The 23,678-nt window shown below is 45.9% G+C and overlaps 1 protein-coding gene across 1 annotated transcript in view; it reads left to right on the top strand.

The window, feature by feature from the left end:
- The first annotated feature begins 232 nt into the window (after positions 1-232).
- Positions 233-23,678, top strand: part of LOC146200600 (tyrosine-protein kinase receptor Tie-1-like) — a 39,676-nt gene continuing 16,230 nt past the window's right edge. The window contains exons 1-3 of the mRNA XM_084592404.1: positions 233-236; positions 855-1,103; positions 14,341-14,472. Coding sequence (XP_084448530.1) covers positions 233-236; positions 855-1,103; positions 14,341-14,472 — 385 coding nt within the window. The remainder of the gene's footprint in view (positions 237-854; positions 1,104-14,340; positions 14,473-23,678) is intronic.

The raw sequence follows: 23,678 nt of genomic DNA, 5'->3' as shown, positions 1-23,678 counted from the left end.
GAGGCCTTCGCGCAGCAGTGGGTACAGTCCGGCTGATGATGATGATGAGTGACCTGCTTTCACAGTTAAGACTGGATGGAAGGAGACTAGGTAGGTTAGTTTCATCCCTGGCGGATAAACGTCGTCTTAAATATCCCCTATGCCACAAGCCTATGATAGGTAGTGTGCACATTGACGTAAAGGCTCCATAGTCCAACCTGACTGGACTAATATTTCGTTGCTCATAGCCATCATGCGTAAGCAGCCTTCAATAGCGTAAATTACTATGTTACAGCGCTATAATATGATAGCCTCATGTTTGCATGTGTCGTGACTAAAATGCACTCATCCGATCCACTGCATAGTTTCGTGTCCTGAAGATCAAATATGCTCTGTTTAAAACTGCCACGCCGCTAATGCAGAAGGCAAGGCTGGTTGGTGTCAAGCCAACAGAGATATACGGAGATCAGAAGGTTTCGTAGCTAACTGATGCTCCTTTAATGGGCAGAGTGTTTGACGAGCGTCTGAGCAGATCGTGCTCCGTCTCGGAATTGTCTCAATAAGCAATTTAAAATCAGGCATTGGCATGCTGAGGCGACAGCAGATTGCACTCAACTGCCAAAACGTTGAGAGACCATTTAGTTACGCGAAACGTACTGCGTGATTACAGTTTGTTTTTCCTTACATTGGGCTCCCTCCTCAATTCGTTTATCGGGTGGAGTTATTAATGACAACTCTAGCTGACGTCATTTTTGAACATGAATTTTTGAACATGCAGACTAAAACTTACCATATTACGATAAAAAACTAATTACTACTCACACCGCCACGCAAACAGGATGCCACTAAGCAATAAATATTTTTTTTCCTTGCAGGTCCTGTGCTGATGTTCGGGAGTTACACCATGACGCTGAGCGTGAACGATACCTTGATCTCTTCGAGATATGAGAAAGATGGAACAATTATCGAGGATTTCAGAAGGCTTGATCCAGGGGATGAAATGCCTGATGGATTCAGGCTTTCGCGAATTCCATGGCTGACATCGCCAATATCATTATCTGCTGCTACTATTGTTATCTTCAATCGCACCGAGTTTGGAACGGCTATCAGGTTCATCGTTCGAGGTGAGTAATTGTCTCTTGTTTTATACAAAGGCTAGAAATGTTTATGTCCGCTATCACTTAAGTAGGCGATATAATTTGCCTTTAACTTCCTACAAAAGGTTTCGTGCTGTACAGCGTCTCTCATAGCCTCAGTCGCTTTAAGAAGGTAAATCTCACAAAAAGCCTTTCACGCGGCACAAAAGAAGACAGATACTCTTCTACCACAACCTGCTTGTGCGGAAGTCGGTCTCATAGATAATTGCATATTTTAGATATTAAAACAAAGCGAATGTTTTTACCGTACCGTATTAATTTAGGAATTTACGATATTTCAAAAACAGGAACATGCAACTGTGTTTCGAGTGATTGAAAGAAGTAACCTTGCGCAAATCAGTATTGTGCGTTGCATGCTTTTAGGCGACCCATGAAGCTTTCATTTCTTATAACCGACGGAAATTAACGGGTTGCATCCAACAAGCAACCTGCAGCAGGGTGCATCAATGGTACTTCAAGATAACAGATTTTTCTCGTCATCAAGCAAATATTGGGCTAACTTCAATTATGGTCTCAGCTGTACCCTAAGCGAATGATGCGAAACCTTGTGGAGCAGACAGCTTCGATAACTGTGATGAGAATTCGAATTCGGTGATTATGCCCTTATTTCATCGTCTCGAAATGCATCAATGGCACGTTGAAAAATGCAATTCGTGTTTATCAGGAAGCATTCCTTCCCTTGACCAAAATCCTCCTAACAGGGCAAATAACGGCCATCCTTGATCTCTACCTAGAGCAGAAGGAAATATATGTTATCTAAACTCTGTACTCGTCACATGATAATATAGGTAATTTGCTTCAAATATGAGCTTCATTCACTCCGGTACGCGTTGTGCGCCAGTGTCCTGTCAGCACCGTATCAGTAGTCGTTATCGGGAGAAATGTAGATTGCGTTGTCACAGAAAGGCGATGAGCAGTTAACTTTCTATAGGAAATCCCTGCTACATAAACTGCCAAACTCTCTAACTGTTCCTCATACTTTCTCTGCCCCGCTTCCTGGTATTCCCCTTTCTGAACAAACCTGTCTTCATGTTCGACAGTCCAATTTTATACTTTCAAAGTGATTGCTTTATGGCAATAGCCAACGGGACATTAAATCCCAACATCGCAGTCTTGTGATCAGGTCTTGTGGTCATACTCGCCCCCACGAGTGGGGCGAGTATGAAGCGAACATGATGCTAATAAGAAGCGTCATGATGTATGACGCTTGCAAAAACTGGGCCTTATGCCTCAGCTCTGTGTAAGGGCTGTTGCACTATTGTTTTGTGACACCCTGAAGCGTTGTTGCGACAGTACAACCGGGCCGGAGAATTGATCGAGTGGCCGTGTGCCCCATAAGGACTGACGCTGCATTAAATGGGTCCCCTCTAACTTTCGACCGCGTGAACAAGCGGGACAAGGCCATTGCATTACTGTTACTGACTGCTTTCTTGCGACCTTCGGAACTGGTATCTTCCATTTGAATTTCTTTGCAAAGATGACTGTCCGCAAATGGAAGTAATGAGATGTGTCTAAATAAGGATGAGTAGTATTATGATCGTGAGAACACATGCCGTAGTGGCTCTGAAGTTCTGAAAACACCGGGTGTGACATTGAAGGGATGGCAATGCCGGGCATAGCGTTCGTATGCTGCAAATGTCCGATTTGGCCCCTTCTATCACACGCGACAAAGTGAATGTGTTACACGACTTCTGGCCCATGCTCAGGTGCGCAAGTGGGTAGTCACAAGGATACCCGCTGATGCGCCTTATAAACAATCCTACCACGCATTCAACCCTCTGCAGCGTGCCTGGAGGCTCCGAGAAATGTAGTACACTGGTTGGATGGATGGAAACAACTTTGCTTATTTAAAACAAACTCTTCAAGGGTGGTCCCCTACTAGTACACTGGTTGAAGAATGCGCTTAACTGAGCGCGCAAATTATTCGCGGACGTCCGGTGGGTTGAGTACGTAACGGAAGAGACTATGTCAGCAGCTGAGTGTTAATGTGTGCTCGAGGCATTGAGAAAATTAAGTTAGTGACTGGTCATGCAAGCAACTCTAAACCGAGGCTCATAGTCATACCGTCACGTGAGCGAAACAGAACAACAAAATGATAGGGAGGCTAACTAGGCGATGCCTTCTTTTGGAATAGAAAGAGGATGCAGATTGGAAAAAAGAGAGAGGGAAAGGATAGAAAAGAAAGAAGGCAATGGTAAAGAAGTTATCCACATGTCGCTAGGCGACTATTATTCTTGGGGTGCACAAGGAGAGCAGTGAAAGTCAACAATGCCGAATCCTTCAGAGACTTTAAAAGCCCCTTCACACATTCTGTCTAAGCTTGAGGTATTATTCAAGGCCTTAGAATCTTCTCTTCCATGTGGAGACGAGCATCCAAGCAGCAAACCATGCCATTTAGGTGCACGTTGACGTACAAAGCAAGATAATTCTCAAATCGCCTAATCGTCCCCTTCCACTCGCAGCCCTCACAGGTCGTGGTGTCTGCCATTGGCGATGAGCTGGGAATAGGCGTTTGTAAACGCCCCTCCCAACCACAGGGAACGCAAATGCGTTTTTAATCTGGCTTGGAGATGGCATAGTATTCAAGCTGGGCTGCTTAGATGAGGACGTTAAGCGTAGAGTGTAACAGTTGCTGTATGTCTGATTGCGGTCTTGCAACGAAACTTTACGCTACAAATATCGGCTTGCCACTCTGTTCATCAAGAGCCATTTCCGATTGCTGACTTGCCTAGACTATCTACGGCAGTGCTAAAACTCAGCGAATTGCTTGTCATAATACAGTAATTGAAGTGCAAAACCAAATGGGGCATTCTAATTCAAGGATAAGAGAATACACGTTTTTCCATGGTGAAAGCTGCTTCACACTTCATCACACTTCAGGTATAAGTTTCCATTTGTCCATTCCTGATGCCTACACTGTTTTGTCCATTAGCGCCTTACGCATATGTATGAACACAACTCCCCAAATTGGCTTCACGATTTTCTATCACGTTGGTCCGCTTTTAACTTTTCGTTGGGGTTTGCTGCGACGGTTACAAAGCCTCAGGTAATTGTTGATAAAGTTTAGCGGCATTAAATGCAATGTGCCTTGAAGGACGACATTTTTCGGATTCTAAATGACAGCTGTAGGTTCACTGAATGTTCTGACTCACAGCGTTTGCTTTTGTTAGGGCCTAATGCATTATTGAAATCAATTCGAGAACGCCATTAATTCTGCCTTTTTGCCAGCGTCTTCGGCTGGTGTGCGCTGCCTGAGCCTGTTGTGGCGAATATCTATATGCCATCAAGCAAGTTCAATAATCGCAGTTTGCACGTATATGCCTTTCGTACACTACGCGCAGTGTCACGCCTTTGAAACAGTCATGAGGGTTAGATGCGGATAGAGCCATGAAGTAAACAGCGTGTTCTTAGACGCAAGCAAATAAGGCCAAATGAAGACAAATTTGCACACACCATCGTAGTTTTCTGCTTTTTCTTACGTATTTCTTTTAAAGACACACACACACATACACATACATATATTTATATTGTGACGGGCCGCAAAGATGATGTGCTGGGCACTACAGAGGAAGACTATGTAAATTGAGTGCGCTCAGCCGCGATGACTGACAGCGGACCAGATGCCTCTGTTATTCTGTTTTATGTGAAGTCCTTCACTTAGCAGCTTGGTGGAGGCTTGGTGGGTACGACCTTCTCAGTGACGAATCAACCACTCAGCCCTCGCCGTAGTCGGCGTCTTTCCAGTTTGCCACCTTGCGGTCCTGAGATGTAGTACCTGGACGGCGACGCAGCGCTCGACTCTGAATTGAGCACCTGGCCGCATTACCAAGAGCCACGCTCTTTCGTGGGCGCCGTCGCGTAGGACATGGACGAGTTGATGTCACTCTAAAAAGGCATCAGCCGGTATACCAAGCGGGACCTGGCCACCAAACCTACCAACGTAGGGGTTGCGCTAACAGACATGGCTCTTACGTGGTACGAAAACCACGAAGATCATTTACGTCTTGTTCAGGTTTGTAGAGGAGCTGAATAAGTGCTTCGGTGATGCCGTGCAAATTAGAAGCATGCCGAACAGACATTGGCTCACCGAGCACAGCTTCCTGGATAGACCGCCACCCTGTACATCTTAGCGACCTCGAAACTTTACAATGTCGCTTCTAACATTTCTGAGGAGCACAAGGTGTGTCACTTGTAAAAACGTTTCGCCGAGGATATTTACACTTACTTCATCAGCAAGGAGAATCTGACTCCGTCTCTAACGTGAATGAACATTGGCTCAAAGTTGATAACCTTAGATGCGTCCGAAGTTTGGTCACTTAGCTACTGCACGTACGGTCCCAGACCACTTCAACAGTGAACTTGCCGCGACTTTTCACCAGATTGTACGCGACGAGCTAACCCTGTGGTCCAAATGTGCAGCCATCTGTGCATCCGCTACCTCAGCCTCAGCCCCTGTTTGTCACTGCAGCGCACCATGAAGAGTACAAGGTGCTCCAGCAGTTCCGACACTGCCGAGCCTGCCATATCTCACGTTCGCATCACGAAGCACGTGTGCGCGTTAATGAGCCGCCACCAGCCAACTTCGAGGAGGACGTGACAATGACTTCCATATGGCCCCTGACAGCACTGATATCTTCCCGAGGTAGACTGTAGTCCATCCGTCCTTGTATTGCTACCAGTGTGGTAATTCCCGTGCGGTTTTGCCATCGTCGCTGCTCACCTTGCTACGGTATCACCACTTATACTGCAGAACCAGGCTACCAGCACCAATACCTTCTCCGCCATCCGCCTTTCCACTCACCAACTGCGCCGAACTATTCGCAGGCCAGAATGAGGACCCCTTTTCCGCGATCTGATCGCAGCGTGACTCCTACATCAGCATTTCTCACACGCCTGTTTCCATCGCCACGCCAGCGGGGGCCGATGGAGGTGAGATCGCAGAATGTCTGTCATGCACCAATGTACCGTAGAAGAACGGCTGATTGGGCGAGTTGGTGAACCATGATGGAACAGTAATGTATATTGCGCAAAAAGACGAGACAAAGAGGAGAAGTGGACAACGACGGCGCAGAACTGACAACTGAATTTATTCGAAGAACGGAAGAGTATATATATAAGTACACACACTTGTTGTACCCACATGAGCATAGTCAAAAATGCATAAAAAATCTATATCAACACAGTAAAACTCCCCCCATCACACGCACGTGGTGAAAACTGCAGTGTATCGTCCAAAGCTCAGTTCGATGATAGGTCTAGGTGTATTTCAGAGTGTTGATGCGGTAGCCAGTAGCAAGTCTAGTGGTCGGCGTAGTAACAGGTTTCGCTCATTGGTCAATTACCTGTGTGACAATCGTTTGCACGTTGTGCAGTCTGATAAAGAAGGCTACTTTGTTGTACTGTCCGAGAAACAGTTTTCAGAAAAAGCATGTGAGTCAGTAAGGAAGCATTTTAGAGTGAGCAGAAAGGATCCGGTTGAGTGCAAGAAAGAGGCTGTGGCGTTATTGCATGGATTTGGACTACAGAATTTGGCAAGCAAAGTAAAGAAAGCTGAACTTCCAGTTCTTGAAATTTTCTTTTCAGCAAAAACGCATAAGCCTGGCATCCCTTTCCGGGCAATAGTTTCTGAGCGCCAGACTTGGCAAGTAGTCGTATCGTCTTACCTTAACAATCATTTGTCAGCACTTTCCGTTATTGACCCGTTTCTTGTGCCTAACTTTGAGACCGTTGTAAAGCATCTTTTCAACGAGAATATGGCTTCTTGCTCTGGCTTTAGCATAGATGTGGTTGACTTGTTTTATTCTCTTTCTCATAATCAACTTCTACAATGTGTGAAGAATTGCATCACAGAGGATAATGATGAGTGTTTATTTCGAAATGAGTGCGGTATAACTGTTGGATCCTTCCTGGAACTTTTGTCATTTTATCTTCAGAACACCTATGTAATGTGGGACGATAAATTATTCATGCAGAAGTCTGGCGTGTGCATAGGCGCTAAAGTAGCCCCCGTTCTCAGTAACATTTATCTTAGTTATGTCGACCGAAAAATAGAGAGCGACCTAACAGGAAAGATCATTCGTATATTCCGATACGTAGATGATTTTCTTGTTTTAGTTAGATCCTTGGATGCTGTAAATGTGCCTCAAATTCTTGACATTTTTGCTCGGAATGGTACAGGACTGAAGTTCACCTTTGAGGTTCCTCAGAAAAATGTTTTGCAATTTTTAGATTTAAAGTTGACTTTTAATATGAATCATGTGTGTTGGCAGTACTCTCCTAGGAGTGTAAAGCCTCTTTTAAACTACAAGTCATGTCACTCCAAACTTGTTAAATCTGGAATAGTAACAGCTTGTTTTAGGATGGCTGTCAATAAGTCTTGTGCACATCAAATGTATAATAGCCTTGAAATCCAAGCTAACAGATGTAGGGAGGCTGGTTATCCAGACTCAGTGCTTGTAGCTAGTGCTGATAAGGTTCTGCGTTCTCTGAAGTGTTCCGGACAGATAGAAAGAAAAAATGAAAGAAATAAAATTGCAGTTGTGCCTTATATACATGCATTATCACATCGGTTTAAAAAAGTAGGCGCAAAATATGGCGTACAGGTGTTGTTTTCAGCCCCTAATAAGATTGGCAAGGTAGGTGCAGCGGTTCAAAGAAAGCTGGGGGGCACAAGAAGTAAGAACAGATGCCAGGTCAATCACGCCAAGAGTTTCATTAGTTGTAGGATGGGTGTAGTATACCAAATACCATTGTCCTGTGGCCGTACGTATATTGGGCAGACAGGCCGTTGCATCAACATTAGGCTGATGGAGCATGCGCAGTCCTTAAAAAAGAATGATACTAACTTAGCAAAACATTGTAACGCGTGTGAGTGTGTACCTTTCTTCGTTGATACTAATATATTGTTTCTTCATAAAGACCAGACTACTCGAGAAATCGCCGAGGCGTTCCATATTAACCGAAAGCAAAATGTTTGTGTTAGTAATACGTCCGTCGCGTTGACAGAAAATGAGTTGACCATGCTGCACAATCGTTAGTGCGTCTGCAGTTTTCACCACGTGCGTGTGATGGGGGGAGTTTTACTGTGTTGATATAGATTTTTTATGCATTTTTGACTATGCTCATGTGGGTACAACAAGTGTGTGTACTTATATATATACTCTTCCGTTCTTCGAATAAATTCAGTTGTCAGTTCTGCGCCGTCGTTGTCCACTTCTCCTCTTTGTCTCGTCTTTTTGCGCAATATACATTACTGTTCCACCAATGTACCTCCGGTTGTTTTAATGCTCAGAAAGAAAGTCAACGTCTATGTGGATCATATAGTCACATCGGCTCTTGTGGATACTTGAACAAATGTTTTCGTAATGAGTCTGGGATTTAAACGAGTGGTAGGGCCCAAAGTGATGTCTCAGTGTGCCCGTACGTCAGCATTGTATGGAATAACTGGTGAATCAATGCGGTCTCTGGGAGTGTGTAGTGTAGAAATTAAACTGGGCAGACGTGGTTCTCAAGCGGCATTTATTGTTCTTACTCGTTCCACCGATATAATGATTTTAGAGCTGGAGATCTTGAAAATTTGTGGTGCTACATTTGACTCTTGCGGTGGTTTATCTGGAGCAGACAGTTGAGCCTGTCCGTTAGAAAGTTTGCAAGATGTGGAAACTGTTTAATGTCTCCGAAGGTACAGTCGGGCCATCGTGCACTGCATTATAAGTCCCAGTTCACCCATCGCCTCTCAACAGCGACAGCGTTGAAGCTCTGGTATAGATATTTATTCGCCAGGTGTTCAGAGCGATGTACTTGTGCCTCATTGTTCGTTTCTTGTGGTAAACGGTCGTGCGTTTTTGTGGACAATCAATTTCTCCCGTAACCTCGCTGCTCTTCCTGCTGGATTTAAGCTTCCCTTCTGCGCATATCATAAGCCCTTCGCTGTGGCATCGATCTGAGTCCCTTCGACGAACCCTCATCTTTCTGGTCAGCAGAGTCGACAATTGCTGGCTTAGGTGAACACCAGTCTCAATAATAGGAGAGTTGATTTGTAGTATTCTACAGCTGAGATTAGCCTTGCTTATTCTGGCGGCAATTGCTCCACCGTAGCATCACCGCTGTGTTAAGGAAAGTCCTAATATCGGTTAAATCTGCCCCCCTATGCGCACAGCCACTTTGACAGTACATATTCCACCCCAGCTGTCACCATATATGCCCAACATTCACTCACAGTATAACATAGTCCACTCCAAAAGTCACCAACTATGCGCACATGCATTAAGTAAACAGCGTTCATTCCAGCTGCCACAATCTATACACACATTCACTCACAGTATAACATACTCCAATCCAGCTGTCACCATCTAGAGTCAAGATCAGTACCCTGCAGAACTTGTAAAAGAAGGCGTGAAGCCTCCCTTCTGCATGTCTGGATTCCACTCCTGTAGAGAATGTCCTGAAGCGCACTGTGAAGGGCTCCGATCTTTTTGAAGGAAGCGAGAATCACACACCTTTCTGCGTTGCACTCTGGACAGCACATAATATAATGTTCTTATCCCCCCACACACCACATATAGAACATAGCGGAGATGATGCCATGCCCGTCTTATGCATGCAGGCAGGAGTACGAGCGGAACCCGTGCAAATTCGATGTAGTAGAGTGTACTGATGTCTTCTCAGTCTCTTGGTCACACATGGCTTGTGGGCCGCACTCCACACGTTACAAAAATGGTTGAGTCGCGTTTCTATGAAAATTCCTTTTTTATTTTAAGAAACTTTTTGGAGGAAATACCTAACAGTGCTTAACTGGCGAGCCTGTCTGGCACCTCGTTGACTCTGACACATATGTTTGAGAATGACCATTGGAAATGTAAAGTAAAGCCTCTTCTGTGTAGAGTCTGCGCCAAGCGTAGAGAGCTTATATGCAATGCATGAGTAGGGAACCCACGCTCTAACCTTTGAAGGGCAGACTTTGAATTTTAGGATGACTACAGGTTCAGCCGGACAAGACCCTAGCTTCCTTAAAGTCACCTCAATAGCAACACTTTCGGCCGTTGTGGAAAATACGACTTCAGTAAAGCATCCAGACCACGTATAGCTCCTAAATGAGTGTAAAAAGCCACTGAGCTAGATTTTCTGACCTTGTCTGCTGAACCATCAGTGAAAATGTAAAAATATGGCGGGCATAGGCTTTTTCCAAATGTTCAAACACAAACACGTTGCAGCTAAACGAGAACTGCGCTTAGCACTCACATGGGGAATCCTGACTGTACAGTCGAGGGTCAGAAATGAACAGGGTGGTTTCAACCGTTTCCTTTGCCTTCGAACATTATAATACCTAGAAAAATAAGTGCATTAAGTGCCAAGTAAGCTCTCGACTCAGATCTCTTTTCGATCCGCTGTAGGGATTGCCCAGCTACCGTATCTCCGAGGCGGCCAAGTTGCATTAGTAGTCTCTGTGAAGCGACAAGGATAAGAGGTTTCCATATTGACGCATGAAGTACTGCCCTCTTCGCTACCGTCTGATGAGCTCCAATGGCTCTTCTTAGGAAAACTTCGAGACGTTCAAGCTGTGATGCCGAGGGGGAAATTAAAGGTTGTGCTACTGATCACCATCGCTTAATGAAGGCTGAACATTGAAGAAGGATGATTTCCCCATTGCTCACTTGCAATTCTACGATCACATTGAGACGCCAATATAGAGATTAGACAATCGCGTCGACAGATTTTCGCCACTGTAGGCGGGAGTCAGTAATTACTGCGAGAAAACGTATATGATTGAATTGGCAAATGGAAGAGTGGCCAAGTTTATCCTTAACCGCGCATGACTTCTTCCTACATCTATAAACAGAACAAATCCGGAATTTTCCACTGATAGACACAATGCCGCACCTTGAAGTTAAGCTTGTGTCGAAAGCAGAGCCTGTTGAGCTATCGGAGCTAATCGCTTGTGTTGCTAGCCAGTAATGCAAATGCAAATGTCGTCAGCATATATTGGCATACGCACTTGACAGCAATTTGTTCGCTATGAATCGGTAAGGCCAGCCATTACGACGGTAAAGAGCGTTATGGAAAGAACAATTCTTTGATGCACACCTCGTGATACAGCCCTTTTGGCGCTTATGGTACTCCTGTACTCGAACCGTACGACCACTTACAAACGAGCAAATGAACCTTAGCATAAGGCACTGTATGCGCACGCCTTGCAATCTATTCAAAATGGAGCTCTGAAGCACTCTGTCATAAGCTTTTGCAATGGCAAGAAAAATGGCTTAGGTGGAATGGCCGAAAACTCACTTGTTTTAATCCTCCCCAGAATCCTGTCATGCATGTTTGCAGTACCTTGGTGTCTTCAAGCCATCACGATAAGCGTTAATTTGCCAGCTTCTCCATCAGCTTAGCCACACAGGAGGTCAGTGACGCAGGGCTATACGAGGCAAGGACCGCCATGTATTTGACATGCTTCTGCATCCGAACCACACGTGCTACATTTCATGACGGAGGAATGTCGCCAGTCTCCCAAAACTCAATTGATGAAGTTTAGGAGTTCCTTCCTGAGTTCCAGGGGCAAGTTCTGCCGGTCTGAACCTGGTGCACACCGGCGCCGCGGGCCACTGAGCCATGAGCGTGAACTGGGCGTCCAAGACCGACGTAGAGGAAGCAGGTGGTGTGTTTGTAGATAAAAGCGCATCTGCAAACGCCTCCTCCAAGCACGCAATGGGTTTTTCCTTGCGCATTGCAAGAGCTTCAACAGGCTTCAAAGAGCGAGGTTCTCCAACAAGACTGCCAATGACTCAGCATATTCTCATCATCGATGAGAAAAATGCCAAACTAGCACAGAATGAGGCCCATTGCGGCCTCTAGAGCTTATTCTTGAGACGCTGAATGGCATAATTCTGCCTATTGTAGGCCGTCCTAAAGTTCCTGTCACTCTTCTTCCGCATGAGTTGTCGCTCCACCTTTCTTCTCGCTTCGAAAAGGTTTATGGGTTTTAAATCCGGGGCAGAAAAATTGTCAAGTAACATGACCGCCGTAGTTACTGCCATTTTACTATAAACCGTTTTGTTAGTAATATCACCTGAAACACATTCTAGGTGCTCTATGCACCCGCAATACCAATATCAGCTATGCACCATTATCACCAGAAACACATTCTAGCTGTTCTATGCACTTGTCCCAGTTGACAACAAGGCCGATTTTAGGACAGCCCATAGAAAAGTTGGCAGCAAAAACAAAAACAGGATAATGATCACTTCCCATGCAGTCAGGTGCTGTTGACCACTTCACGCGGACATCAGGAGAATGCAAAGTCAAGGCTATCTATAGCTGTGGCTAAGGCTGGAGGCAGGATGAAAGTGAGGCTTCCGTCATTGGCAATACACAGGTATGAACTGTCAGTAACGTCTACGAGTTTGCGTCAATGGAAACCAGTGTTCCTTTCAACCCACACGTAATGATAAGCGTTGAATAATCGCAGATGATTCAAAGTGCTGGGCAGCGGTCGCTGAGGTGCTGCAGAAACAAATCAATTGCCACCTTCATCAGCGGGGGCACGTACACGTATGTAATAAAAGAGTTCGAAAGCCGAGCCGTAACCTCACAGCCGCTACCTCAAAATCATCCATGCGAGTATCGGTAACGTTTAAAGAAAGATATGTAATTTCCCTTCGTGTGTAAAGCACGGCACTGCCTGCAGGAAATGACTGTGCTGCCGTTTTTATGGGCGACATATCCAGTCAGATATCTCTTGCTTAGCAGGCCAGCTTCAGATAGGGCCAGTACTGCAACACAAGTCTCTTACAAGAATAGTTTCAGTTCAGCTAACCGGCTTAAAATCCCAGCGCTGTTCCATTGCAATATAAACGGCACTTGGTGGATTTTAGATCCGTGAGGTTGAACAGCAGCCATATTAGTTCGAAAGAAAGATGGCTGCGAACGCGGTAATCATGAACTTCAATGAAAGCACCAGCTGTTGGAAGTTTTTCAGTTTACTAGGCGGCATCGCTGGAACATGGGAATGCAGGGCCCCAAATAAAAACAGAGAAGGTTAGGTACACCATGATTTTTAAGCTCCTTATTCTGTACACCGCGATCACCGCCGACAAAAGGTATCAACGGAAACGCACTTTCGGCCACAGTAGCGCGCTTTCTTGTCACTTATAAGGCACAGGAAAGTGCTCCCTGCCGTGGAGTCTGGCTACGATGTTATCATTTTTCGTTGTCCTCAACTTAAGTAGAACCCTTTTCGTGTTCGTTTCGAAGGGTTCGCGTGGTGAATAAATGAAGCGTAAAGCGAGAAAGGAAGAAAACGGCAGCCTGGTTCCGCCATCGACTCCTTAAACGAGGTTATGATTCCGCTCACTGCACCTTCGGACAAAACTGTAATGGGACTGGCAAAGAGGGAGATAACTGTGTCCGGCCTTTTCTCTGAGTTTAACGGGCTAAGAGCTACGGGCGCGGACTAGGCACGAGACAGAATGACAGCCAAGCGGCTAGCTGTAGGCCAGTGCTAGGCTTGTACCACCATACTGTGATGAGAACATTGCGACAGCCGCGGACAGAACGACTTGAAATGCAGGTGCAATGTCAGCGCATATCCGACAATATGTCCGGACGCCCCTAGACGGCTCAGGCATTACAACCACGTGGTAGTGTACTTGCAACCTTTTTCGATGAAATAGTGGAGGGGTGTTTATATACAATGCAGATTGGATCGGAACAAGGCGAGGCGTACTAGCTCCGAAACAACACCGCTCCTTCCCTCTCTTCTTTCTTCTCTTCTGCCACACAACACGTCGTCTTCGTCAGTAGCGTTACAATATCTAAGTTATATTAAAAGTGACGTTTACATGGTCTTGTCAGTGTAAACAAATTAAAGTTAATTTCCTTCACAGTCTATCATAGAGTAATTTTTACCGGGGTAGCACTAAATTGTACACATGCAACAAAAGTAGGCATCTTTCGCTTCCTTAGCGGGAAAAGCACAGCTTTACTTAGAGAAAGACTGTGGGATATAAGCGTTTAGAGGCACTAAGTATACTTTACAGAATAACAAAATCACACAATACTGTTTTAGACTTGTTGGAAACCTGTGCTGCCACATCTATTACAATGTAATTATATATCAGAGCGAGCGCTATGCATTTCAGCAAGGAGTATACATCTGGAGGTTTTTCCACGGACAAGCATGTATAATATTCCCGCATATTTTTCGCAGTCTGCCCCCACCAAATCTACGGACCGCTATGTGAGCACACGTGTCCCAACTGCAAGAATGGGGGTGTGTGCCATGATATCACCGGCCAATGCATCTGTCCACCTGGTTTCACGGGCGAACTTTGTCAGACAGGTCAGTGCAGAAACGAGTTTTGTGTGACAATTGTCATAAAAAGTAAATACATATTTCCGCAATCTCTGTTATAGACGTGCAGAGATAGCAGCTAAAACAACTTTAAATAGAAGATTGCTCAAAGCTGTCATTTGATAGCAGAGAACTTCCAAAATAAATCGTTTAGAAATACTGCCTAAGGTACACAATCCTGACGGCGTCTACACATTACCGCCTGGAGCTGCTACATTATACCAGCAGAGAAACTCCGCTTCAACATGGGATTAGCTTCAATGACCACACGCGGTCGTTTGCGAATTCAGCCAATAACAGCCTGCCCCCATCTGATGCCACCAAATCGGAAGAAGGTTTTTACAGACAAAGCTGTAATAGCCTCACATTTCCATTCTCATTCGGGTGTTGCACGGGTAGAAAAGTAACGTACGTCGTCCCTCACCTTGACGGAGCAAGCCAGAGCTGGCGTAGCGTAGGGCACCGGTAGTAGCCTAGAGCGTTGCGGCCATTATTCAAAGCGCTTGCAGAACACTGGTTGCGGAAAACAACGAACTGCAAGTGGTCAAACAGCGTAGTAGCCGTTTCCCAAGGTGCCTTGCTTGTTACAGAGGGAGAGGAGAGAAACAAGCTAGCCAGGTGGTCTAACGAGATGGAGAGTTGTGTCTCTATACATGGCGTTAGAAGCATGAGTGTAATCCGCGTAATCAGGTGTTCGACGCAGCGGCACAAAAATGCCAGATCCAATTTGCAGCCGTCTTGACAGAACAGCGGCGCCTCACCTATGCGTCATGTTGTACTGGCCGGTTCGTGAGCGTTTATTAATTGGTTTGCCATGGATTATGTACACGATGGGACCAAATGCAGCGTTTAACAATAACAATTAATTTGAAACATCTCAGGTGTACTGGGAACGCGATTAACTTAAGATTACAAAATATAGGCCGAGTACGCAAGTGAACGTTGAGACGCTCAGACTGGCCTGTGAGATGCTCAAAGGAAGACGAAGACGTTCAATCTACTGTCGCCTCAGCTCGGATGATATACCTAATTTTGTCCCATTTGCCTACTTTTGTTTAAATCTTCGAAGACGGCTACCCCTTCAAACCTCTACTGTCCCTAGGGAATAGTACGGCTGCTCCGGCGCCGACATTTCTAAAGAGACCGCGCCAACTTAAGGAGGCTAGCACTCAAGAGGCGTCCAGTACATGCAGACACCACCCGTCCAGCGAGACTTCATCGATCAATGGGGATGCGTCAACGATCGTGGACAGTGACGAGTCGGTGGCCTATATGGCTGACGTGTACAACGAGGGTTTCAAGTTGGTGACTCACCGAAAGCAAAGAACGGTCGGGATGCCAGTAGTAATTTTGCCACTGAGAAAGCGATTGATTTAGGAGTAAGGAACCCCATCTTCCTTTCCGCGGCCATTTAATCACAGCTCGGAACAGCCCCGAATCGTAGCCGGTTCACCATGCAAGGGGCTCTTCAGCTGAATGTCTCATGTCCTACCCGAAGCTGGATGTCCTACACGAACAACACCTGCGTTATTAAGGTGTACCAAAGTGATATTCAGAATGCGACCTACTTGATTACTTGATATCACAAGGTGTTCTACACGTGAAGCGACTCATGCGTTGTGTGGAGTCTCAAGAAAAGAAATGGGCTGCGAAGCATGCCAACTCTGTCTTGCTGTCATTCGCTCCCAACTCAGGGCGCCCGGAAAAAATTGACCTAGGATTTACAAAACACGCAGTCGTCGATTTCACCGAAAGTCTTCCATGGTGTTTTAGATGCCAAAGGGTTGAGCATGTGGCCAAGTATGCACAAAGGATCTACACTCTGAGCGATGCGGTGGCAATCACGATTTTCAAGCCTGCAAAGCAGATTTGGCTTGTGCCTACAGCGGTGGTGATAATCCTGCGAGTTTCGGTGGTTCCCCTTCCCTATGAGGCTCTACGCCGTCGAATATCCTTGAATGTCGGTTCCAAAACCCAACCGACTGAGAAGCCTATACCAGGCATTGAAGATTTCTGAGCGTTGGAGGCGGATGTTGTCGCGTCAACCAGCAGGGTCGCTAGGAGACCTGAGCTCAGCAAAATGCCGAGGTCCACTGCGTGCGAGTCGGTTATTCATCATCATCATCATCATCATCAGCCTGACTATACCCGCTGCAGGGCGCAGGCCTATCCCCACTTAACCCGGTTCTGTGCTAGTTGCATCCACTTGACCCCTGCGAACTACCTCCGCCCACCTATCTTTCTGCTGGCCTCTACTACGCTTTCCTTCCCTTGGAATCCAGTTTGTTACCATAAGCGACCATCTGTTATCCTCTCTTCGCACTACATGCCTTACCCATGCAGATTTCTTCTTAATTTCCACTAGAATGTCGGTAACTTGAGTTATTTCTTTTACTCGCTCTGCACGCTTCCTATCTATTAATGTTACCCCTACCATGTTTCGTTCCATAGCCCTCTGGGTTGTCCTCAACTTAAGTAGAACTCTCTTGGTTAGCCTCCACGTTTCAGCCCCATTGGTGAGTACAGGTAAGATGCAACTGTTGTATACTTTCCTCTTGAGCGATACCGGTAAGCTGCTAGTCATAATCTGCGAGTGCTTGCCAAATTCTCTCCATCCCCATCTTAATCTTCTTGTTATTTCCTTTTCATGGTCCGGGTCTGCGGTTAATCCCTGTCCTAAGTAGACATATTCGCCTACTACTTCCAGTACTTCGCTACCTAATGTAAACTGCTTTCCTTCCCGAGGCTGTTGAACATTACCTTAGTCTTCTGCATATTGATTTTCAAGCCTACCTTTCTACTTTTCCTGTGTAGGTCATCAATCATTATTTGCAGTTCATCCCCCGAGTTGCTTAGCAAGGCAACGTGATCGGCAAATCGCACTCTCCGTCTACCCTTATCCCTAACTGCTCCCATTCCAAGTCTCTGAATACTTCCTCTGAGCAAGCTGTGAATAAAACTGGGGAATTGTGTCTCCTTGCCTAACACCTTTCTTTATGAGAATTTTGTTACTTTCTTTATGCAAAACTATGGTTGCTGTGCAGCCACTACATATATCTTCCAGCACTTTCACGTACGGCTCGTCTGCCCCATGATTTCGCAATGCCTGCATCACCGCCGAGGTTTCAACCGAGCCAAATGTTTTTTTTTTTTTTTTTGTAATCAATGAATGCCATGTATAAGGGCTGGTTATATTCCGAGAATTTGTTCTGTTTCCAGGCGTAGAAAGACGTCAAGGGCGGTTAAATATAGGCCTTGGTCACACTTCCATTCGCCAATTCAATCACATGCTATTCTGGGTGTCCTTATTGGCTCTTGTCAACAGTGGCGAAAAGCTGTCGACGCGATTCCCATCTCTATCTTCGCGTCTCAATGTGATCCATAGAATGGCAAGCGAGAAATGTGGAAACAATCTTTCTTCAATGGTCAAACTTCATGAAGCGCTGGTGATCAGCCGCATAATTTAGCATTTACCTTTATATTCCCCTTCCGCATCACAGCTTGAACATCTCAAAGTTTTCCACAGAAATGGCCCAAAAAGAACCATTGTAGTTCCTCAGGTGGCAGCGAACAATGCAGTGCTTATGAGTCGCTATCGAAAACTCTTAGCATTGTCGCGGCACAGAGACTACTAATGCAACTTGGCCGCCTTGGAGAGACTATAGCTTGGAAATGCCTTCTTCAGCGGATCCGCAAGAGATCTCAGTCGAGAGCCTACTTGGCACTTAATACTCTTACTTCGCTAGGCAATAGTGTTCGAAGGCAAAGGAAACGGTTGAAACCACCCTGGTCATTTCCGACCTTAGACTGTAAGGTCACGATTTCCCATTTGAGCCCAAAGCGCAGTTCTCCTTTAGTGGCAACGCGTTGGCTCGTAGTTAAACATTTGGAAAGAGAGTATGCCCATCATCTTCACATTTTTACTAATGATTCTGTAGACAAGGTTAGAAAATCTAGCACAGCGGCTTTTTCCATTCCTTCTATGCACTATATACGTGGTCTGCACGCCTTAATGAAGTCGTATCCTCCACAATGGCCAAAAGTGTTGCCAGTGAGGTGACTTTAAGGAAGCTAGGGTCTTGTACGGCTCAACCTGTTGTCATCCTAACAGATTGAAAATCTGCCCTTCAAAGATTAGAGCTCGGTTTCAGTACTGAAGCCTTGTCTATAGTTCACTACACTTGGTGCAGAATCTGCACAGCAAAAGCTTTACTTTACATTTCGAATGGATGTCTTCACAAATAGGTGTCAGAGGCAACGAGGCGGCAGACAGTCTCGCCCATAAAGCACTGTCAGGTACTTCCTCAAAAAGCCTCTCACGGTGAAAAAAGACTCTTCAGAGGAACAGTACGCAACCATTTTAGTACCTGTGGAGTGCGCCCCACAAGCCATGTGGGGCTTCGAATTAGCACGGGCTACGCTCGTACTCCGGCCTGGATGCAAACGACGGGCGTGGCATCATCTCCACTATCTTCTATATGCTGTCGAGTGTAAAACGCGGAAAGATGTGTGATGCTTGCTTGCTTCAAGAAGGCAGGAGCCCTTCACAGTACACTTCAGGAAATTTTCTACCCGAGTGGAAACCAGATACGCCGAAGGGAGGCTTCACGCCTATTTTACGATTTATGCAGGACACTAATCTTGACTATAGATGGTGACAGCTGGAATGGATTATGTTCTACTTTGAGATAATGTGTGCATAGATGGTGACAGCTGGAGTGGAACCTGTACTATTATAAGCGACTGTGTGCGTAGTGTTGCAGATTTTACAAATATCGGTACTTTTTTAACACACAAGTGACTCTATGGGGAAGAAATTTTCGTCAGAATAAGCAAGGCTAATCACACCTGTAGCATACAACGTAACTCAACTCCACGCCCATGTATGCAGACGCTTGGGAGACATCCAAATTTCATAATCGCCCAATGCCTCTGTGCCACTAATTGCAATCAGCTTTCGAAGATTTTTGTACGAACGCGGTGAGCTCAGCTCTGCTAGTGTTTTTGTTCTGGGGATTCACTTCATTTACCCGTGGAAGTGTCTAATGGGCACAGTTATATTTCTAAATGCATTTCACCACTTTTGTTCGCAGCCAGCAGTAGGTGTACCGGCAATCGCGAAGCATAAAATTAAAACGTAGCTCAACATATCGACTGAGTGAGCCGTGATACTACGTAATCTCCTCAATGTTCGTCAATAATACCGCTGTTTTTAATCGACATACCGTATGACAAGTTTCTGAGATGCTAAAGACAGCACTGATTAAGGTTTAAACCCAGAGGAACATTGCTCCACACAAAGGAGATGCGCTTCCACTTTCAGTACTTGTGTACTCTAGCAGTAATAAATTCTGGATTTTAACAAGTACATGAAAACTCTGAGACATTAAAAGGCAAGGATATCCTACCCCGAACTGCCTTTTCACTGAGCATCGCGAACGAAGTTTTCAGCGCAGCCTGATCTGTCTCGCTATGTCATTTCGAAATGCATATAGTGCGACGATGCAAGAGAAAGCAGCTGTCGAAGGCAGCAAGCACTGCTCTCAGCTTTTTTTAGTGATGGGTCGCGCACGCATGCATTTGATAGGAGCAGAGTAACGCAGGCGCCGGTATAAAAGACAATAAGATCAAAAGTGTTATAAAGGGCCCCTTGCGCTAGAGTGCAGCTGCACTAATGAGCTGCTGGTACTATCCGCCACCTTTTTGAGGGTGCGAAACGTTTATGTCAAAGCGATAAAATGTCATTGGCTCTTTCGATTACGTTTGAGCAGTGTTTCAGAATATTTTAATAATCATCAGAAAATATGATCCAGTGCCATTACGTAATTATTGTTTGTGCTCATTAAAGCTTTATATGAGACAACGTGCGACCTAGTCAGTGTACACCATAGAACGTGTTCATTGTATGTGATTTGAAAACTTACCGGGTGTTTCAGAAAACACTTTCAAACCTTCTTAAAATAGGACGTTCATAATATAAAAAAGACATTCGAAGGCGCAAGCTTACAGCTGCAGTGGGATCACTTTTGCTTTTCTATGTATACTGCTAGTAAATGTATCATAATAATTAGCTTGTTACTGTCTCAATATGGGGTCGGTTGCATTGGGGAGTTCGAAGTCCTGAACAAGCTGAAAACATTTTATACAGCCTTGCAAGTTGTGAAAGTGACACATCCTGCGAGACGAAACCGGGAATAAGAGCAGAAGACGCGCAGGATACTTGGTACAGTGGGGACATCCGCTGATGACTATCGTATTGGTTACGTCGCTGCGTCGAACAGCAAGTGTTATGTAATATACATTTTAAGAGTGACAGAAAAAAATAAACTGAATGATTGAAATCATAAATGATCGAAACTGCATGAATTGCCTGCGGAGTGGTCATCGACTCTTTACCCAGTTTCAAACACGTCCCTTGCGCTCACTATCTGTTTTTTTACCGATGTTTCTTCACAGTGCAGGTCTTTACAAAATTAATTTTTCTTCTTTTCAAGTGCTTACATGACATAGCCTTGTTTGCGGCTTCGAACTGCCCATAGGAGCAATGTAGGAGGCCGAACGCAAGACGTCTCTGTGTTAGCAGTATCAGTGCACGAAGAGCCACAGGTAGTCAAAGTTATCCGCGGCTTTCCACTGCGGCGTCACTCATAGCCTGGTTTTCTTTGAGACATTGAAACTGAATAAACCAAGCGAAGCCGCAAGCTCTAGTGCCCTCTTTTTGCCCCCTTTTCAGCGGGTGCTATGAGTTTCGATTTTTTCTCGTAGTCTCCCCACTGAGTTCACCTCCAGCTTCTGGAGCTTGGAACCAAAAACTATTGTCTATTGTCTTCACGTCCTCTTTCCATACATTTCTCCTCTTCAGGGGTTTCAGAACTGGCTTATTGTTTCTCCTTTCCAGCGTTAACATTTACAGAGCTGAGTCTTTCGCAAGGAAGTAAGCAAGACATCGTGTTTCTGCAGCTTCAGATGTTTAGTGGCTACGATTTATTGGTGTCCTACATGTTCATTGTCATGTGTCACAGTACCAGGGCTAGCGAAAGAACTCAAAAAAGGCTGTAATGATTTTGACTTGAACACTGCAACTGTGTTTCTAATAGCGTTGTCTCTTGCTTTTTGGGCGTTGAAGAAGTTACGCATCTACCGCCGGTTCTGCCACATACCGCATACTACCTCACTATGAATTATAATTTTTAATCTGTCTGATGTGGTGGCAAACGTTTGTGCCCGACCGGTGACAGTGGCTAGCCACGGTTTTGCCCTCAGAGACCTTTTTCTTTTGGCTCAACATAGAAATATTCAGGTCATTCTTTGTTCTTTTGGTCAGGAAAAGGCTTTTGATGTGGTCAGTCATCCATACTTATTCCAAGTCCTGAAAGAAGCTGGTATAGACTTTGATCAGACTATAATTTCAGATTTCCAACGCATGGTCAGAGTTCTATATTCAAGGCCAGTTTCAGCATTTACTGTGCTTTTGAAGCTTTCTACGTGGGCCGCGGAATTAGGCAGGGATGCCCTCTATCTCCTGCTCGCTACGTGCTCGAATTTGAACCCCTCTTACAAAGGCTCTCTCGTGACAGCCGAATAGCTCGTTTTCCGCTTCCGCCAGGTTCTCCACCAGCTCCCATCTTTGCGTATGCAGATGACCTAACCATTGTGGTCCCGGATGAGGCTTCTACTTCCTCCGTTCTGGATGTCATTGAGGTGTACTGTAAGGCAGTGGGGATAAGGTTAATAGGTTGAAGAGTGCCACCCTCTACTTTGGTTGTGCACCACCCAGTCCTCAGCCTGCTCATGGTCTTTCCGTGAAGGCTGAAGTCCGCCTCCTTGGTTTTTCACTTTCATTCGGAAGGTGTTTCAGAGAAGAATTGATTGTCTGCACAAGAGAAAATTGAATCGAGGGCAAGAAAGTATAAGCAGCTCTTGTGTCCGCTCACGGCTCGAGCCACTATCCCGCGGTCCCCCCTGTTCTCGGTGCTGACCTATGTTACCGGCGTAGCACCTCTGTCGTCGCGGATGAAGCTTCGCCTGTAGCGGATCCTTTTCCGTTTCTTGTGGAGTGGAGCTCAGCAGAAGGTCAAAGACTTGTGGTAAAGCTGTTTAGGGACAGGGGAGGCCTTGGGATCTCCGACCTTGGCATCGTAGCCTCAGCCTTGCACGTCAGGTGAACCGAAGTGGCACTGAACTCGGAGATGCCTCTAACTCGAAGCCTGACTACATTTTTTCTAAGTACTCGACTCCGCCTTTTCGCCCAGAGCACGTATTCTCATTGCGCGCCACGGTCGGGCTATCTTCTTTTTATGCTCAGACAGCTACCTGCCTTGAGTGTGCCCGTAAGGCGGAGGCAGACATTGATGTGGTTTCGGTTCCTCTAAAGGAATTAGGCTTCTGACTCCCAGTCTCCCTCCTCACCTCCGCCTGTACGACCTTGTCAATGCTAGGCCCACCTGGCGGTATATTACAGCGGATGTTTTGGAAGCAAGTAGAGTCCTTTATGTACCGCTTCGCCATGGGAGTCCTCCCCAGCAAGGCTCCAGTGTTTTCGGACCAGCTTGCGACCAACTTGTCCGACTTGTGGTGGTCTGTGCACTGTGGACTGTGCACATGTTCTCGCAGCGGCTTCTCCCTGAAGAGCTTCTCCATCGTGTAGCTAATCTCTTCCAGCTTCCGGGTATACCGTACCAGACTGTGCAATACCTGAATCCGTTGCCAGGCGTAGCCGTTAACCAGTTCATCCTACTGCTCGTGAAGGGCGGGTACCAATTATGGCTGGCACGCTGCGCGGCCGCATACAACAGCAGAGTTCCGGGCATGCATGAAGTAACTACAAATGCACGGAAGAAGGTCTGGTTCTGCCTGCAGCGGGAACGTCGCATTCTTGGCGAGTGGAGGTTCTCGAAGATTTGGTGCTGGCCGTCTGTGATCTTCTCGGTTAAAAGTGGAACACTCTCTGCGTCGCTATGACTATTACAGGGAATGGTTCTCCTTAATTGCACTCGTTGCATTGTCATGAAGGTCCGCCTCGTTGGCTCAATGCCACGATGGCGCTGCAGGTCGTCTTTGCGTAATATGCCACTCACGCTTGTGGGAGCATCACACGGGCCCTCACCTCGAACCAGTCCCAGACCCCACTTGGCCCTGGTGGAGACCTTGCCGAAAGTGTTTGAATGGATGATGATGGGCTGATGAGTTATGTG

This window comes from Amblyomma maculatum, chromosome 2, assembly GCF_055883805.1.
Source record: "Amblyomma maculatum isolate TAMU_Amacu chromosome 2, ASM5588380v1, whole genome shotgun sequence".
Taxonomy (NCBI): domain Eukaryota; kingdom Metazoa; phylum Arthropoda; class Arachnida; order Ixodida; family Ixodidae; genus Amblyomma; species Amblyomma maculatum.
Note: the sequence above shows the minus strand (reverse complement) of the source record. Positions and strands in the feature narration are given on the sequence as shown.